General features: G+C 35.8%; 3 protein-coding genes and 1 non-coding gene across 4 annotated transcripts; 1 reads left to right on the top strand and 3 right to left on the bottom strand.

The window, feature by feature from the left end:
- Nucleotides 1-493: 493 nt before the first annotated feature.
- TRNAY-GUA lies at nt 494-579 on the top strand. Its single transcript is given in 2 exon segments — nt 494-530; nt 544-579. It is a non-coding gene; the product is annotated as a tRNA-Tyr (tRNA).
- Nucleotides 580-4,500: 3,921 nt separating this feature from the next.
- Nucleotides 4,501-5,878, bottom strand: LOC106316945 (ethylene-responsive transcription factor ERF115). The gene is made up of 2 exons (XM_013754811.1): nt 5,483-5,878; nt 4,501-5,166 (listed from the first exon to the last, which is right to left on the bottom strand). The coding sequence occupies exons 1-2, from the start codon at nt 5,709-5,711 to the stop codon at nt 4,634-4,636; spliced, it is 762 nt and encodes a 253-aa protein (XP_013610265.1). The 5' UTR covers nt 5,712-5,878; the 3' UTR covers nt 4,501-4,633.
- A 1,321-nt stretch (nt 5,879-7,199) lies between these two features.
- Nucleotides 7,200-10,677, bottom strand: LOC106313620 (protein BONZAI 2). Its single transcript, XM_013751490.1, has 15 exons — nt 10,410-10,677; nt 10,262-10,309; nt 9,992-10,140; nt 9,860-9,908; nt 9,723-9,779; nt 9,148-9,339; nt 8,933-9,067; nt 8,799-8,860; nt 8,615-8,717; nt 8,419-8,533; nt 8,273-8,349; nt 8,066-8,203; nt 7,821-7,985; nt 7,527-7,737; nt 7,200-7,429 (listed from the first exon to the last, which is right to left on the bottom strand). Exons 1-15 carry the CDS (start codon nt 10,557-10,559, stop codon nt 7,317-7,319), a joined length of 1,764 nt encoding a protein of 587 aa, XP_013606944.1. The 5' UTR covers nt 10,560-10,677; the 3' UTR covers nt 7,200-7,316.
- Nucleotides 10,678-11,666: 989 nt separating this feature from the next.
- On the bottom strand, nt 11,667-17,028 carry LOC106318358 (protein MEI2-like 4). Its single transcript, XM_013756295.1, has 14 exons — nt 16,781-17,028; nt 16,157-16,231; nt 15,845-16,046; nt 15,335-15,717; nt 15,059-15,217; nt 14,828-14,944; nt 14,587-14,732; nt 14,361-14,443; nt 13,868-14,266; nt 12,949-13,591; nt 12,714-12,798; nt 12,562-12,630; nt 12,307-12,486; nt 11,667-12,175 (listed from the first exon to the last, which is right to left on the bottom strand). Exons 2-14 carry the CDS (start codon nt 16,211-16,213, stop codon nt 12,038-12,040), a joined length of 2,661 nt encoding a protein of 886 aa, XP_013611749.1. The 5' UTR covers nt 16,214-16,231; nt 16,781-17,028; the 3' UTR covers nt 11,667-12,037.
- Between the last annotated feature and the right edge of the window lie 1,082 nt (nt 17,029-18,110).

The raw sequence follows: 18,110 nt of genomic DNA, 5'->3' as shown, positions 1-18,110 counted from the left end.
AAATAAAAAGACACAACTTTTAATTGTTGAAAAGACATAACCTTTCAACATAAGTGGAATTCACAACCTTTTGAATTAATTGAGATTGCTATTATTAGTAGATATAGTTACGTCTTTAATAATGAAATAATAATGCGAAAATATATATATATATATATATATAAGAAGATACAAATACATGTGAAAGTTTGAAACAATTTATTTAATGGAAAAAATATGCTGTAAACTTATTATGTTTTAAAAATTGATAAACACATATATATTATAATATATATCAATTTAGAATTGAAAACAAAATGTTTATATAAAAATAAATAAAAACAAAAATCCGCGCGGTTGCACGGATCGAGATCTAGTAATATTTTAAAATTTTAGGTGGTTGATTATTTGGTAGCTACTCGCTTGCTGGTTTTCTTCTCCGGTTTGTAAACTAGTTATCAAGTCAATCAGTATTGTTCGTTTATTTATAATTATGTTGCGCTTCAAACAACAACCGACCTTAGCTCAGTTGGTAGAGCGGAAGACTGTAGTCTGTGACAGCAAATCTTTAGGTCGCTGGTTCGATTCCGGCAGGTCGGATTTTTTTAATCAATTTTCCCTTTTTTCAAGTTAATTGCACTTTATACGTCAATATGAGCTGTTATAGTAAATATGTCAATGAAACCCGTTTACAGAGTACAGACAAACCAAAAGTTATTATTCTCTACATGTTCTCTTTCAACACAAGGTGCATGGTTTCACCGACGAGCTTCGCAAGATCCTCACCGACACCGTGAAGTCGAAACAATTTAATCAGTTTATTCGTTATTAAGTTTTCAATACATGGTCATGGATCAAGGAGTAAAAAATTGAAGCATTGTGGTTTTTAAAAGAATTTGAATTGATCTAAAATGGGCCAGAATAAGTGGGAAACTGTAATGGGCTTCTATGTATATACAAAGAGTGTCAGTCGGTGCAATTTGAAGAGTCCCGGACCGTAGAAACAAGCAAAACATACATATATACACTGATACATACCTCTCTTTTTATTTTCATTTTGGTATAGTCGATCGAGTATGCATGCATACGTCTTTGGGCCGATAAGTTTGAAAATGAAGGAAAGGGATGAAAGTGGTTGAGATTCGTGAGAGCTTAGAAGGCCGCAAAAGTTGAAAGGGCGGTGCCAGACCGGCGTGCGTGCGCGGCCACCCACATTTTCCGTTAACGTCAACATACATTTCTAGTTACGTTATTGATCTTCTCTTATATTCTGACTGTCGGGAGAGATTTAATTGTATCATATGTTTAATAATTTGAATTGTTTTGTAAGCAACGGTCGATATCTGTGAGATTCACATCAAAGAATTTGAGTATTAGTTGTCAATATTGTATTATGTTTGATTGTCGATCACTTGCCATGTGAACTTTTTTTTGAGAAAGAACTTGCCATGTGAACTTTGTATTATGTTACAATATTTTTGTTAAAATAGGATATAGGGTTTCTATGTGTAGATAACTAACTACCACTAGTTAGAAAATTTCTCATAACCACCAAACATTTGGTGTTATACAAAAAATCTCTTTGGCTAAGGAAAAATTAAGCATTTTTTTATAAGACCATCTCCAATGTATATGTTTCTATATTTTATATTAAAATAGCCATCTCCAATGTATATGTTTCTATATTTTATATTAAAATAGAAATCTCTATTATAGATCTATTATAGAGGTGAAATTGGTCTAATGTATGCTTCTATAATAGAGTTCTTTTATTTTAGAAGAAAATATAAAGACAATTTACTTTTTGTCTCTATATTTAGAGGTAAAAATATTATATCTCTATAATTTTCCTTATAAATAGAGGAATTCTATTATATAAGTATACATTTGAGAAAATTCAGCTCTTTAATAGAAGTTTTCTATTTTAGAAAAAAAAAATAGAGATAAAAATAGAAATGAGTTGGAGATGGTTTGTGGCCATTCTATGACTATTTACAATATTTTTACTAGTGTATGTTGTTGCTACCTTTATATTTTCTCCGTTTCAAAATAAATGATGTTTTAGGGAGTTTTTTTATGTTTCAAAATAGATGATGTTTTCATATTTCAATGTAACTTTTAACTTTATCAAAAACTGTGTAACCAATCATATTTTGTATTGTGTTTTGTGATTGGTTAAATAATTTTTAATTTATATTTTAATGATATTTTTTAAGATAAAAAAACAAGTTTTTTAATAGTTGCGCCCCACCCTAAAATTTGATGTATTTTGAAATATAAGGAGTATATTTTATTAAGTCAATAGTCATCTACCGGAGTGGAACAGTAGAGAACGGTTGTATGTAGTACGTGTTTAGGGCCGGAGTAGACTCGGCTTCGCGTTCGTGACAACGCGCGTGGTAATATATATTAATGCAAGAAATAATATAACGTTTGAAGTTCCACGAATGTCTTCAAGTACAGATTTTTGTCGGCGGCCGACATTCATACACCAATAGGTTTTAAGCACTAACCATTTACGGTAATATGTAAATGAAGAATCACAATAAATCAAATTAAAGAAAGGTAAATGAAAAAAGGACAAAAGAAAGAGGAGACAACGCGTCGTTGGTCGGAAAGTATTCATTATCATCGTAACCATCATTTCAATTGGCATGATGATATGAAATATGAGTCTCTGAATTTCAAAACGATATGATTTCTTTAATTTCTGAAACATATATTCGTTGAATCTAACTCGAAATGGTATAATTCCTCTAAAATTAGTTATTTTCATCATATTTGTAATCAGTTTTTAAGAATAATCTGCATTACAAATTTTGTATATCGTATACCGTAAATAACACATATTCATGTTTGTTAGAATTTTAATAAAACATGAAAGAAATACTTTTTCTCTAATGACGTGGTGATGTTCATCATATTTGTAATCAGTTTTTATGAATCTGCATTACAAATTTTGTATATCGTATACCGTAAATAACACATATTCATGTTTGTTAGAATTTTAATAAAACATGAAAGAAATACTTTTTCTCTAATGACGTGGTGATGTTCATCATATTTGTAATCAGTTTTTATGAATCTGCATTACAAATTTTGTATATCGTATACCGTAAATAACACATATTCATGTTTGTTAGAATTTTAATAAAACATGAAAGAAATACTTTTTCTCTAATGACGCGGTGGTCCGCCGGTTTTCACCAGAAGAAGAGTTGTCCTATTGGTCCAGGCCAAAGATCGATTTTCTTCTGTTGCGAAATTATTAGTTTCACATGTGGCCACGCGGATATGGACTCATTGTTTACGGCCTATTTGAATACCTGGGAAAAGATCCATTTGTGGGCTGCACCTCCCACTCAAAGGTTAAATATGTGTCTTTAATAGATCCGGTTTAACTTTTTTAGTTATAAAAAAAATATTTTTTCTCTATTTTAAAATAGATGATGTTTTAGTAGAAAGTAGAAACACAAAAGTTTAGACATATTTTCTAAAAATGAGCATTAAAAATATAAGCAAAATTAGTTTAGGCAATCATCAAAAAAAATCTAAAACATTGTTGGTCATACAATTTTTTCAATAAAACTAAAATTAATATAAAAAAAGTTTTGGAACTAGAAAAATGGTTAGCCTTTGCAAGTTATTTTGAAGAGGGGTTTCAACAACTCATAGCTCATTCATATACCACGAACACAGAATTTAAGGGCGAGCAGTCTAGCACGCAGCGCAAGAAATCAACTGTCGTTTGTTGTCCATATAGATGCGAAACTATCATTTTGGTTTGCAGAGTCTATACAAATTTGTTTAAGTTGCTAACAAAAAGAATTAATATATTATGTATTTGAAATATCAAAAACTCTTCAAAACATCATTTATTTTGAAACGGAAAATTTAGAAATCAGTAAAAAGATATGAAAACATGGGTCAAGAGGAATCAACCTCAACCTCTTTGGATTGACAAATTCAAGGAGTTGAACAAACCCTTAGGGAATCTGTTTTGGTCAAGTTTTCATACCTGTTACTTCAAATCCAAGTATATATCTTTGCTTTAAAAATTGTAACTAAAAAGTGTTATACTGGTTTTGATAGAAAAACCAAGTACTTTTGGGACCCGAACAATCATTTTAAAATGATATCAATGTAGATGTAGTTCCGATAGAACATTCAAACTACAGTACTGGACGGTATTGTTAATAAGCGTGATTCTTTATAACCTGATCCGATATATACAAGGGCTTCACAGCGAACCAATTTTTTTAGCATTTATCATGTGATATGACATCCTGTAAACTGAAGATTTTTATCGTTGATTTTATATTGCTTTGAACACCTACCTTATACACGATAGATATATCCATTAACGTCAGAACTGAGATTCAAATCAATGAATAATTTGTACGTATGCATGTGCTTATTTGAGACTAATCCAATAATTAAGGATGTCACTTTTGAATCAGCGAATTTATTATAGTATGAAACTAAATCCAAATCCAAGGATTGTTAACAAAGAACCCCAAGAAAATTCTTGAAAGAAGAAATAAACAAAATGATCAGAAACAACACACATGCATAACGAAAATAGAAAACACTCAAGGAACATATGATCTTCTCAACAAGTCGCTCGAAATCCCTTATTACTTTTATGAGAATCTCAAAAACCTGAACTGGGAGAAGAATCCCCAAAATGCCAAAATCTGGCGTAATCTTGTTCTTGTTGTTGCCTTGAAGATCCACCAGAAGATGAAGAAGTTGTATTAGATATTGACTGATGATTATACATTGAACCTCCAGTTTCCCCACCGGCCAAACTATAGCTTAATGCATCGTTACTGTTTCCTCCTTGCTGAAGATATTGGTTATAGTAGTATTGGTTATAATATGGCATGGTTTGTGGATTGGTCTGCGGATTTGAGTAATACATTTGATTATTAGAAGAGTGATAGTTTGGTAGACCGGTAATGGTACTAGTGTTACTTGCTAGTTGAGCTCTCTCAGGGAAATTGAGCTTGGCTTTGCTTCCTTTGAACTTAAGAGCTGCTTCATCATAAGCTAAGGCCGCAGCTTCAGCGGTCTCAAATGTCCCGAGCCACACTCGAGCTGCCTTTTGTGGATCCCGAATTTCGGCAGCCCATTTTCCCCATGGCCGTTGCCTTACCCCTCTATAATGCCTCTTCCTCAAGTTTCCTTCATACAACCAACAAGCGACATAAGATATTAACATATATAAGTTTGGTAGACTTCTCATATATATGTTTATTACCAACACTACAAGTAAATTGGGATAATAAGATGAATACACTCGTCGTCCAGAAGATATATCCATCGATAATTATTCCAAAAAAAAGATATAACCATCGATCGCCTCATGTTAATTTTTTTTGTCAACCATACATCTGCTCATGTTAATTATATTTACATATATCAACATATACTAGATGTTATTTGCAATAAACATGCTAGAAAATTCAGATGTGCGCACATATATAGTCTTTCTATATACCTTGATCTTGAGTAGGAGGAACATGTTGGATAGGATCTTGTTGATTATACTCTACAGGGGGTTGTTGATTACTATCATGAGTGCTGCTTTGGTTTCCAATGACTTGAGTCAAGGCTGAGACCATGGCACGTGTGTCGTATTGGGATCGGGCTGATAAGAAAGGAAATATGTTCTCCTCATCATCGGCTTCTTTCCTTTCATCCGATTCACCTGCTCCAAAGGGCATCATCTTTTTTTAAATCTCTTGAATCACTTATTTTTTTATTAGGAGGTTTGGATTTGTATTAGATCTTAGGGTTTCAGGTTTTGTATTGTTTCAAATTGAGTACGCTTTGAACGTTAGAAACAAAGAAGACGAAGATGAGTTGGAGAGAGATTATAGTTAGGGTTTTGGAGTGAGCAATTTTGAAGGTTTTATAGAAGCATTTTTGTCTATGTGAACGTAGACGAATAAGCGAATAACAAAACGTCAAATTGAAGTTTTGTATTTTCCTTTTTAACTTGTTTATTTTCTTAGGTATGATAATTTTCGAGACACGTAAAAATCATTTCACTTATATGAGAGTTTTTGTTATTAAAACTGTAGAGACGCGTGAAAAGGCCTTTTTACTAATAAGTTATGTGTAAATTTGAACAAGTTATGGAATGGATATTATAAAGATTACTAATAAAGCGATCTAACAGAAGAACTTGAAATTGAACGCTATACAAAGATCCCATATGATATTAAAAAACAATAAAGAAGGGAAATGCATGAATGTTACATATTCGTTGCTGGTTTCTTTTCGGGAACACATGTATGGAATCGAAGAAAACACAACAACCAGAACATTTTTCGATGGTTTTTTAAAATACAAAGAAACATAAACCGATACTCTGAAAAATTGAAGGAATAAGAACATTATATGATAATATATTTCTTTTCATTATAAGAATAAGAACATTGTACGTGTGATTTTTTTTTTTCGTGAAGTGGTATCTGGTTGTTTCTTTCTTGGGAAATATTTGGATAGAGATCGAAAAAACAAAATTAGTTATATATCCAAGAGATGTGTAAACACTGATCACTAACTCAAGAGAAAACGTGTGAATTGACCATGTTGTTTTGGAGTAGATCTCTTTCTACTTACAGATGTCGGAAGATGCTTTCAAGTTTCATCTATATCTTGAAATAATTCAGTACTGTACACTCCATATATAGCTAGGAAAAAGGTTTGAATCCAGTGATCAGCACAAAGTTTTTATATGCATATATATATTTAAACCATAAATTTTTGAAATTTCGATTCATAATATATATATATATATATATATATATATATATTCATAGGTAGCCTTTTAAATATTTAATTTAAGATAGAAATTATTTGATAAATATAGTAGATGGGTATTTATATATCTATTTTTTTTTTGTTTGTTCAAAATATATCTATTTTCTTAAAATGGTGTTTACGTGTTTGCCCTAGTTACATTCAATTTCCCAAAGTTATTTTTATTTCAACGATCAATGTTTCAAGCTAGTTCGGCTTCGAAAAGTCAGCACCTAGATCCTAACAACAAAACAACAAAGTCAACAACTGAAATATATTGACCGCTGTACAGTAATTGATTTGAATATGCCCGAACCCAACTGGTGGTAGTTTGACAAATAATATCAAATAAAAAAAATCATCTGTATTCTGAAATAAATAAAAAGAGAAAACAAACAAGAAGTATATAAAATTTGACTTGGCATACTGGAAATGGAAAAAATTCCAGACAAATAAATATATTAATAAAAGAAAACGACAGCGTTTAGAGCTGTGTATGTACAGAAGAGGTGTTGAGAATGCAATCAACAAGCAGAGCTAGTGCTTGTGGTGGGAGTGATATTACGGTTTTTCATGTAGGCCAAAAACTGTGAAGGCAATTCCGCTAGAAGCGCTTCTACCACTGACACCTCTCCATCTGCACTCACATACACAAAGACATTGGTCAACCAAAACTGCTGCGCCTATCTTTCTAAAGCCCAAACACATATCAAGAACACACAAGGAAGACTAACATTGTATGTCTCTTAATGCAACGAACTGGACTATATCACGTGACGCTACCCGACCGCTCGAGCTTTCTAGCCTCTCTCCTTTGTCTCCATCTAGTACCTCCATTTCTTTATAGTCAGCTCCTCCAACTCCAACGATGAGGATCGATAACGGGAGATCTGATGCACTGACCAATGCATCTCTAGTTTCTTGAAGATCTGTTATAACTCCATCCTATTATAATACAAAAAAAAAAACACAATACTTCAGTTTCCATTGTCTTTTTTTTTTAACATAGAAAAAGAACATAAACTCACAGTGATTATCAACAAGACGTAGTATCTTCGTGCGTTCTGAGCGAGTGACTCGCTTGCTATCGTCGCAGCAGCGTTGATCACGGGGCCAAAGAGAGTAGGCCCCGCAAAAGAGACGTTGAAGAGTGCACCATTGTATGCATTCATGATACCTTGTATCCCATCTACCTGATAAAAACATTTGAATTTGTTACTAAGTTATTAGTTCATGTAAATGTTGAGTTTGAGTCAGATCTGTTCCACCAGACCTCGCAGTAAGTACTGCTTCCGTTGAGGTTAAAGCAATGAGACACTGGAATGTCTATAGGACGAGCTCCAAAGCCCCATGCTGGAAACCGTTTGTCACTGTCATAGAACTGCAACACTTCTCCCACTTCAACTATTGCCTGAATACAAACAAAGAAGGATCACACTCACACACAGTCACAATAAGTTAAGGAGAGAGTAGTCCTTACTCTCTGGTAGGCATTTAATCTTCCTGTAGGATCAATGTAATGCAAGGAATCTGGTAGGCGAGGGTTTCCATTTGAAGCTAATGAGAGACAAAAGGATTAGTCTTAAGAGGGAAACTATCCTTTTTGCCACAGTGTAAACTCATTACCTGTGAAATCAATTGCAACCATGAAGTTCAACTCAAAACCAGAAGCCAAGTATTCTAGGAACGTATGCTGAACGGTTTCAGTAAACTTGTCAACGAAAATCTGACTCTTTAACGCCTGAAACAATGCCAAACGGGACTAAGATTGTATATTCAAGCTCTTGTTTATTGTCTTGAACTTGAAGGAACCGAACCATACCTTGTCTTCATGTTTATGTCCAACACCGGTAGGTAAGAACAGATTGATTCCCTGGCCACTCACATGAAGCTTTTCTAAGTCTGCAAGTGACTTCTGAACTTTTCTGGCAAAACCAAACAAGAATCATCTCTATCTTCTTATCCCTAAGACTAAGAAAGAATCAATAATAGTTTGTGGTGATTACCCTATAAGACTGTGGTTGCCATTGCCATTGAAGTCTAAGCACTCTATTACCAGTGGGGTGTCCTGCCATGATTAACAGAAGGAGAACTGATTACACCTTCATGTTCAGACAAGGTAAAATATAAGAAAACTTACCTTACTACCCACTTGTTGAACACTAAGAAAGACTGGTTTCCAAATCGGATTGGGATCATTCTTCAAGACTTCGGTTTTAGAGACTGGGACTGGAGCTCCGTGTTCTACCATCTTAGATATCACCAAAAAAGGGTCCTGCCACAGTGAAGAAAAACACACATGTTATATGTTGTATGTCTGAAGTGAGTTCTGGTGAAAAGAGTATTGGCTCTTACACTTTTAGAGAAGTTATCCTTTGATTCCAAATTCAAGCACCTAAGAACTATCTCTGTTGTGGTCTTAGAAGCTAGAGACTCCTCAGCATGGATGATAAGCTTTCCATGGCTTTGTGGTCTGGTCTGTGCAGCAGCGGCACCTTCTTTACGCATAAGTTCTAAGGCAATCGTCCTGTTTGATTTGGTGATGACCTGCATAGTTTATCAGAGTACATATACCAAATGAATCAATATTTAATCTATACCAAGGTAAGCACGAGGAAAAGATCCACCTAAATTAATATATAAAGGACTTGGGCCAATCCAATTACTGCGGTCCTAAAGTGGGATCTACTAGATGGGAGATAAGAAAGAGCCAATGGGCATCATCCTAACCTAAACTAAAACAAATAAAAGAAGGTTCAGCAGTGGATAGATAGATAAGGGACTTGGGCCAATCCACCTACTGACATTATTGGTCCAAAAACTGGGATCCGGTTAGAGATGGGCGATAAGAGCCATCATATCTCTCGAAGGGGCATCCTAACCTAAACTAAAACAAATAAAATAAAGTTCATAGATAGATAGATAGATACCTCAGACAATGCACACTTTGCCTCGCCGAGAAACTGCTGTTCATCGAGGTTCAGCATCTGAAATGAAACTTCTCAATCATACATTGTAACACTTTTCAAGTAGAACATGAGAGCACAACGAGATTCACTGAATGTACCTCCTCTCTTGAGTTTTGGAACTGAGTGTCAATATCATACACACGAAACCTGCTCGCAGAAGAAGAAGAAAGGTCATTAAAGTGGGGGAACTTTATCTCGTCTCCTTAAGTGGTTTATTAAAGCTGACTTACAGCAATGTCTGCACAGCCTCGAACTGATAAGAGAGTGTAAGCTTCTTGATCCATTTAGGATTCAGAGAATTCAAAACAACTTCACTGCGGAAGAGTTCAGCAAGTGCTCCGTCTCTTCCTTTTGTATAAACAACCACCACTGCATCGCTCTGCATATCACACAACCCACAAAAGTATATGTAATAATGTTTCAAGAAAGATCCTTTTTGATACATTTTTATTACAAAACATCAATCTAAGAGAACGTTTTGTGAAAAGTAGAACGAACACCTTTGAAATGACGTCGCGGTCTCGCAAATCGGAAGCGGAGAAGGATAACTGCGACGAGAGCAAGAAGATGAAAGTTGAGAGAACTTGTGAGAATTCAAAAATCTTGGTTCAAAGGGAAGAAGGAAAAAAAAAAAAAAAAAAAAGGGACCTCGATCTGAGAGAAGAGGCCATTGAAGCCGCGAGATTTAAGGTAGTAGTCAACGGCGTCGTTAGGAGAAGCGTAGCAGCCGGCGGCGGAGGAAGTAGTTCCACCAACGCCGACCATTCCACCACCACCATCGGACCAGCAGCTTCCCATAACTCTCAAAAGCTGGATCAACAATATGACGGCGAAGTTCACAGAAGGAGATTTGAGGAGGAGGAGGAAGAGGGAAGAGAACAAATATCTGGAAAGAGGGGGGAAGAGGTGGGGGACCCACTTGTGTGTTTTTCCAAGTGGACAGAGAGAGAGATCTGTCTTCAGTCTTGACTCTATTCATTTACTGCCCCCACCCCTTCTTTCCTTTTTTTAATTATTATTAATTATTAGTATTATTGACAAATACAGCCTATCATTATTGCGAAATTATGGACAACATGAGCATTATTAACGTCTTTAATTATTTTTTTCTATAATTACAGAAATTAAAACTAGGCGTATTAAATTGACTGTAAGATATAAGTTAGATTGCAACCGTCACGTGAGTTTATTTACTACAGTGGATTTTGACACCTCGAAAAATGGTCCTATATTTTTTTTTTAATTATCGGATATATAAGCCGACGTTTACAAGATAATTTTGTTATTAGTTCTATTCTATGGGGGGAATAAGCATTTTCTTATCAAGGAATATGAATTTTACGATGTCATAACTTATTGTTCGGTGTGGCTGGAATTTAAAAAAGTTAAATAAAAACGCAACTTTTAGAGGGACGTGAACAAATAATAAGACATGATTTTTACGTAATGACCAATTAAACGCTTTTGCCACCGGAAAGGCAAACAAACCTTTTTCAAAAGCATAAACTAAGGTACCTTTTTCAAACTAAAATAGTATAGTAGAAAGAAGAAGAAAAAAAAAACTTAATTGATTGCAGACAAAACCCAATTGTTTCTGTTTCTGTTTCTGTAATGTGGGATGATGGGTCGTATAATTTAGGTTTTAGTGGGCCAGATATATCCCAAATGAGATGATGTGCGAACTTCTGAAGCCCTTCAATTTAGATAACCGGTGTTTGAATCGATTTTCTAATTCAGTTTGGTTCTGGTATTCGCATACCAAATCGGCTAGGAATAAGCTTCCACAACTGACCGTGTCAAGATGGTCCATGTAATAGAGTTAACACTAGAAACCAAGAATAGGAAAGCATTTGCCAGAAACTTAGCCCTCAAGGGTTTTACACATAAAATGATATGCTCCCAAAACGCTGGCAAAGAAACTGAACACATTGTACTAGGTTGTCGCTACATTTTCTAAGCAAAAGTACAAAGAATGGTCCTTGTAGACACAACCCAAAACAATAAAACCAAAAAGTTCCACAAAAAAAAAGCCAGCAAGATTTCTCTTTGGGTGTTTAATGATACAACAAAACTTGTCTCGAAAACAAGTTTATAAAACCAAAGTCCAATAACTTTCTCCACTTCAAAATGAATTTTTTTCTCTCCAGGTAAATGTACCACCCCCAAAGATTTACAGAGCTATGGGGTGTTTTTACCTATTGGGGTTTCTCTGATAGAAGAAGACGTCTAAAAGGTTAGTCTGGCTTATGACATGAAAACTGTCTCTGCCTCATCGGTTAGAACGAGTCCGTCCCATTTGGAGGCTCTTCTCTGTTTTCTGAGCTGCTGCTAAAGTTGTTGTTGTAGTTCTCGATGCTACTTGTTCGATGCTTCCCTGGTCTTGACCTGATGTTCGTACCCATTGGAAATGGTTCCTGCACAGTCGCACATCATCGATACAAATGACTCAGTAACAAATCCATATGACTGCTTATGGTCCAAAAGGAAACACGGACAACCGCATTCTATGCTACGTAACAAGAGATAGGTCTTATATCTTTGGTACCTGATCACCAGCATTTGGACCGGCGGTGTGAAAGAGAATAGGCCTGCAACGTTTGTCTTCGTTCATCAAACTTGAGTTCTGGAAATGAGCAATAAGAGCTGATTTTCCCTGGATCCGACCATATGCAAGATATGCCACCTTCTCGCTGTTGAATTTTTCCCACTTCTTACCGTTGAATGCCTGTCAGAGATTTAAACTTTGTAACGAATCCTTATTCTAAACAGATTTGGTATGGTCGCAAATCAATCTATGTACCTTGTAAAACGGGACAATATTTTCAGGTTCGGTGAGGTTGATGAAAGCATATCCCACATTGCATTTGTTCTGCAAAGAGAAGACAGGTTCATTATATTGAAAATACCATAATAGGCTATATTAGATAAGAAGAAGGTAAAGGCAATGTATACCTTGAAATCAATAGGCAAATAAAGGAAGTCATATGTTCCTTTACAGTACTCATCAATGGCAGCTAGAAGCATCTTAGAAGTATACCTAAAACCATTACAGAACCAAAAAAGGAAAGAAAAAAGTGAATCAATATATCAAAGATGAAACAGGATAAAATGACCTAACTGCGAATCCAACTCAGACCAGAAACGAATTGCAATTGGGTAATAAATAAAAAAAAGCGAATTAACTCACTTGTTAGGAATGTTTTTGATCATCAATGTAGTTCTGCTGTCCTCCCCGCGTAATATGCGATCAACATCAAGCTCAAACAGTTTCTTCTCAGCATTACTAGAACTAAACTCGCTTCTTCTCTGAGAGAGGTTTCTGTATCGTTCATTAGGCAAGTCAAATGAGCCTGGCACTGCGAGCATCGGGTTCCTTCCAGACAAGAAGTGGGGCACCTGTAGCGATGATCGCGGCACAGCATTGCTGGAATTGGCATCCATGCGATTCCCACCAGCATGAGAAAAAACCTTATGAGAAGCCATTTCCATTGCATGTGACGGAGAAGAGCCAGGATAACCCATGCTGCCGTGAGAACCAAAGTGAAATCCAGATGACTCTGGAGGTTCAGCTACATAGGTCTGTCTTCTATCCCAAAAAGGCGAGTTTAAAACCGGGGCAGATCCAATGTGGTGGTGCACAGGGGATGAGGCCATGTTCACCATTAAAGGAGATGCTCTTGAGAATCCAGTAACAGGTGGGATGCGCTGAGAAGTAATGCCGTTGACGCGAGACGGTGAGTTAGGCCACATCATGCCATTTGACGGGTTAGAGCTGCTCCACAAGTTGGGATTCGCACGATGGGATCCTCCATTTGCCGGCGATCCTATTACTACAAGAAAAGAAAAAAAAAAGAGGAAACTTATAGAAAAACTTAATCACAATCTTCCATATCCAACTTCTCAGTAATTCAGAACGTCAAAAATTTAATATGCAGTTTTTTCACACCCCAGTATTAAACCGAACAATATATTAAGCTAGCTGACATGAGGAGCTTTATTATCCTACTGTTAACTATTTTTCTTAAATTAACAGTCGTCAGCAACCCACAATCCCTAACCTTAGGCAAATGTATCAAGGCAGAAAACCAATTAAAACATGTACTTACCACCTCCATTAAACCCATCTACGCCAACTCCACGAACATTGTTCATCATAAAGCCTTCATTTGCTTTCTGGCCATCACTGACCATTTCAGAGAATGTGGTAGAGGATTTATATGGACTACCACTTGCAAAGTTGTCAAGGTACTCATGAAGAGAATGAGGATGGAGGTTTGGCATGCTTTGGATCCCCGTCGAACTATATAAAGGATTTCCAGACTCCTGAGGACCAACAGGCTTGCTAGTGGAGATGATTCTTGTCGATGTTGGCATTCCAATAGGAATATCTCGACTCTGATGACGTTCAGTGAAGGAGTTCACAGGTGAACCAACAGAATTATGCATCATGCGCATAGATCCACCATTAATGGAGGTTGAAGCTAATATTCCTGGGTAATGTCTTCCTGAAACACAGAAAGTTAAAGGATAGGTATGAGTTGTGACACTATGTCAAATCGTTCAGAAACGGAAAACCATAGCCCGTCTTCACTATTATACCTATCTGTGCTGATGAAAGATTATTAAAAGCCATTTTATGTAGACCTTCTTCAGCATCATCTGCAGCAAACTGTGGCGTGAAACTGAAAAAAAAGTATGATGAGTCAACATATCATCAACACAAGTGGCGTTCTTATTTAGCAGCAAAAGAGTCAAATTAAGTTGTTACTGCAGCAGTTAACAGCCACATAGAAAAATTAAGGAAGGAAGAATTATTGATAATCACCTTGTTCCCTCTGGAAAGGATGGCGCAAGTTTGAGCTGCCTCCCAGCAATCTCAAGCCCATTTAGTGCTCGGAGAGCGGCCTCTGCGGCTCGAACATCAAAGAACTCTATGTATATCTGTGAGTTCTCAGGCATCGTTCTACGAACCTGCAAACAACAGCAATAGAATAAATATCAAAATCACAAAGTCACATAGTAGTCATATATCACAACGCAAGTACAAGTCGAGAGCCAGTGAGAACCTCTCTGATTTCTCCGTATGAACTAACAATTCTGTAAAACTCTTCATTGGATACAGAAGAATCCAGATTATTAACCAACAGAGCTCCTTCGCTGGTGTTCACTTTTCCAGAATTTTCCTGATATAGAAAGAAAGGAGTAATATGTAAGATATTTGTCTGCAGATATGACAGTGAAAACACAAAGAAAAAAATCACAATCACATAAACAAGGGGGATTGGAACGAACAGAACCTTTGGGATATGGTAATGAATGTCAAGCTTCCTTCCCCTTAAGAGCCTACCGTGGAGTGCTCTCATCGCATTCTGAGCAGCCCTTATATCATAGTATGATACCAGGATAAAGCCACGATTCTTGCCAGCCGTATGAAGAGCCCGGACATCTCCATATTGCTAAACAAGTAAACATCATCATCAATGAGAAGCGAAGACACCTCCAACATTTCAAAAACAACATCTTGTGCCATAAATTAGGATTATGCAATCAGAAAGACAGGTGAAAATACGTACCTTAAAGAGGGCCCTGAGCTCGTAATCTTCAATGATGCTATCCATATTCGTAACAAAAAGCATTCTGGATGAAACCTCTCCTCGAGGGGGCTCACCAACACCGAAAACATAGCTGCCTCCTCTCTTGCCGGCTCTTTGACCCACAGAAGAAAAAACATCCCCATCTAGTTCCATGCCACCAACACTGCTGAATAGGTCGCAATCATCCAAATCGTCTCCTCCATTGGCACGAGACTTATGGCCGACCACTCCTGCAAAAAAATCGTCCTCGTCTGGAAGAAGGTTTCCAATGGTTTGGGCCTCCATCTCTTCTAAAGACTGAGAAGGTTCTTCCTCGGGGTACGCAGGCATAAAGGACAAATTATCACTTCTTGGTAGCCTTACTGCAAAACCAGAAGCACATATCACAAACAAAAACAAAAAAAACAGATCAAAAGCAGTCAGTGAATGTACAGGAACCAATAAAACAGCTAAAACTATTTGTAAGAAGAAATGAATCAGAAGCTTTACATTTGCTACTGAATATTTCAGAGAAAGAGCTGGAAAAGAGACTGCTCTCCCAGTGAGAATCACTTGGAGCTGTTCTTCCATTAGGGATAGCAGATGGAACAGAGAAGCTTGATTGTTGCGGTAGATTAGAACTTATATCCCCGCCGCCGCCGCCGCCGCCTTCAGGCACTGGATTGGTTTTCATGAACCCAAACTGTTTCTGCTAAATAAAAAAAAGCATTGCAACATAACTTGAGAGAGCTGGAGAGCTTACATTGCAAATTAAATCACAAAAACTTAAGAAAAAAAGCACTAGAACGAAAGAGTTAGTACCTCAGGAGTGGTGCGAGTGTCTCCTCCACCTCTTGGTTCCGATAAATCAGATGGCATTGTACAAGAGAGAGCTAGCTGACAACAACAAAATATCCAAAGAATGAGAGAGATCTGACTCTCTCTTTTTTTTTTTTTTTAAATAACTTTTTTTGCAAACAGAGAGAAACAAAACTGCACATGTCTCTCTATAGTTTTTTTTTTGCCACCTAGAGGAATGGAACAAAACACAAAGGGACCCCAGACCTTTTACATTCGAGATCAAGTACAATCTCAAATCCCAAAAGGACTCAAAATTTGGGTATTTAAAAACGCAATTAAGAGTACAATTTTGCAGATGGATAATAATAAATGATTATTCAAAGCAGAGAGAGAGAGAGAGAGAGAAGCAACCAACTCCATACCAAATTCAAAAAAAAAAATTGCAATCAATAACAAAAAAACCCTAACCCAACAATTAACAACGCAATTATGCTTCTCTCGAAAGATAAAGCTATAGAGAGAGAGAGATGTTTCGATTTGTTTATTTGTATCTAATCATTATCAGCAGAGAATTATATTATATATAAAATTCCAAGGAAAACAACAAGAAAAAAAAGTGAATCGGTGAGTTGAAATTCTCCTTACTCTCAACAAGGAAGCAACCGTAATTGTATAATTCCGGCGATACTCCGATCCCCTGAGCCTTGGTTCCGGGGGAGAGAGAGAGAGAGAGATTAGTTTTCGGTTATTAGGAGAATAATAAGAGAGAGGAAGAATGGATGGATGGGAAGGAAGAGGAAGAAGACAAAAAGAAGAAGAAGAGAGAAAAGGATTTTGCTACGCTGTTTCCGCCATGGATCTAGCGTTACTGTATCACCCTTATATCTCTCTCTCTCCCCTTTCACCCTTTGATTAGATTTTTTTTTTTTTTTTTTTTTCCCTTCCTTTCGATATGTTTAATTAATTATTATTTTTTTTACTGATTTACATTTACCGATCCCGCGCCGGCCAATTATGGCTCTTCCTAAAAAAATGAAATTAAATATTCAATTGACTCGTTTGAGTTTATCTAAAGTCATCGTTTATGGTAAAATAAAAAATATCATGAAATTAGATTCTTACACCAAGTGTTTGTGGATAAACTCCAGCGTTGAATGTACACACATCTTTGCGTGAGCCCAAAAACAAATGGAACGATAAAAACGCATTAACACCAGATTTTTTTTAAAAAAAGGATAAGCATTGCGGATAACGTTTTTGTTTGGTTTCTACCAGATGTTACAAATATGTTATCTTTTTATTTTTTATTTCTTTGCTTGTTAACATTACAGTCTTCACGTTCTTTTTCTCATTCTTTGGTTTTACACGTATGATACACCGAATCAAACAAACCTAGTAATTATCTTTATTTAAATACATTAGTCCTCCTCCTCCTTGCTCGTTTCTATTTTTATATATCCTCTAAATCCGGATATAAGGAAATAAAGTACACCTAATGATCTCTCTTCAGAAAAAAAAAAGTACACCTAATGTTCTAATCCTAAATCTGTTGCAGTTACATGCATATTCTACTTTTTTTTAATAATAGAAATAAAAATTAATCCAAAAGTGTATACAAAACACACAAGTTAATGACAAGTTCTTAAATAAACATTAAGGGGAATGTATTCAACTGAGAGTTTCAGGTGATTTGTATTAAAATGACAAATCCACTTTTATTGAAACATGAATTTTAAAAACTCATTTAAAATCCACTGTTATTGAATTTGACATTTCTTAAAGTACTCTGAAATCCACTGTTATTGAAAATATTTTAAGTTGTGGAGTTTTAAAGTTTTCAGTTGATTTTAGGGTGTTTGGATATGATTTCTTAGTTAAAAAAATTAAAACTCAAATCTCATAGTTTTAGGTGATATTCTAGAGTAGTTTAACAAAAGTCACTTAAATCTCTGCAACTTATTGAAATCATCTAAAA

Source organism: Brassica oleracea, chromosome C9 (assembly GCF_000695525.1).
Source record: "Brassica oleracea var. oleracea cultivar TO1000 chromosome C9, BOL, whole genome shotgun sequence".
Classification (NCBI taxonomy): domain Eukaryota; kingdom Viridiplantae; phylum Streptophyta; class Magnoliopsida; order Brassicales; family Brassicaceae; genus Brassica; species Brassica oleracea.
The sequence above is the reverse complement of the archived record's forward strand: the minus strand, read 5'-3'. Positions and strand labels throughout refer to the sequence as shown.

Excerpts from the sequence above, each read along its gene's own strand:
- LOC106316945 (XM_013754811.1), bottom strand. The coding sequence starts at position 5,711 with ATGATGCCCTTTGGAGCAGGTGAATCGGATGAAAGGAAAGAAGCCGAT. Across the intron at positions 5,167-5,482 it reads TCCTCCTACTCAAGATCAAG|GAAACTTGAGGAAGAGGCAT; the intron begins GTATATAGAAAG and ends GGTTGTATGAAG.
- LOC106313620 (XM_013751490.1), bottom strand. The coding sequence starts at position 10,559 with ATGGGAAGCTGCTGGTCCGATGGTGGTGGTGGAATGGTCGGCGTTGGT. Across the intron at positions 8,534-8,614 it reads GACATAAACATGAAGACAAG|GCGTTAAAGAGTCAGATTTT; the intron begins GTATGGTTCGGT and ends GCATTGTTTCAG. Across the intron at positions 7,430-7,526 it reads TGCATTAAGAGACATACAAT|ATGGAGAGGTGTCAGTGGTA; the intron begins GTTAGTCTTCCT and ends ATGTGAGTGCAG.
- LOC106318358 (XM_013756295.1), bottom strand. The coding sequence starts at position 16,213 with ATGCCATCTGATTTATCGGAACCAAGAGGTGGAGGAGACACTCGCACC. Across the intron at positions 16,047-16,156 it reads ACACTCGCACCACTCCTGAG|CAGAAACAGTTTGGGTTCAT; the intron begins GTACTAACTCTT and ends TTTTTTATTTAG. Across the intron at positions 12,487-12,561 it reads ATATTGTCCCGTTTTACAAG|GCATTCAACGGTAAGAAGTG; the intron begins GTACATAGATTG and ends AATCTCTGACAG.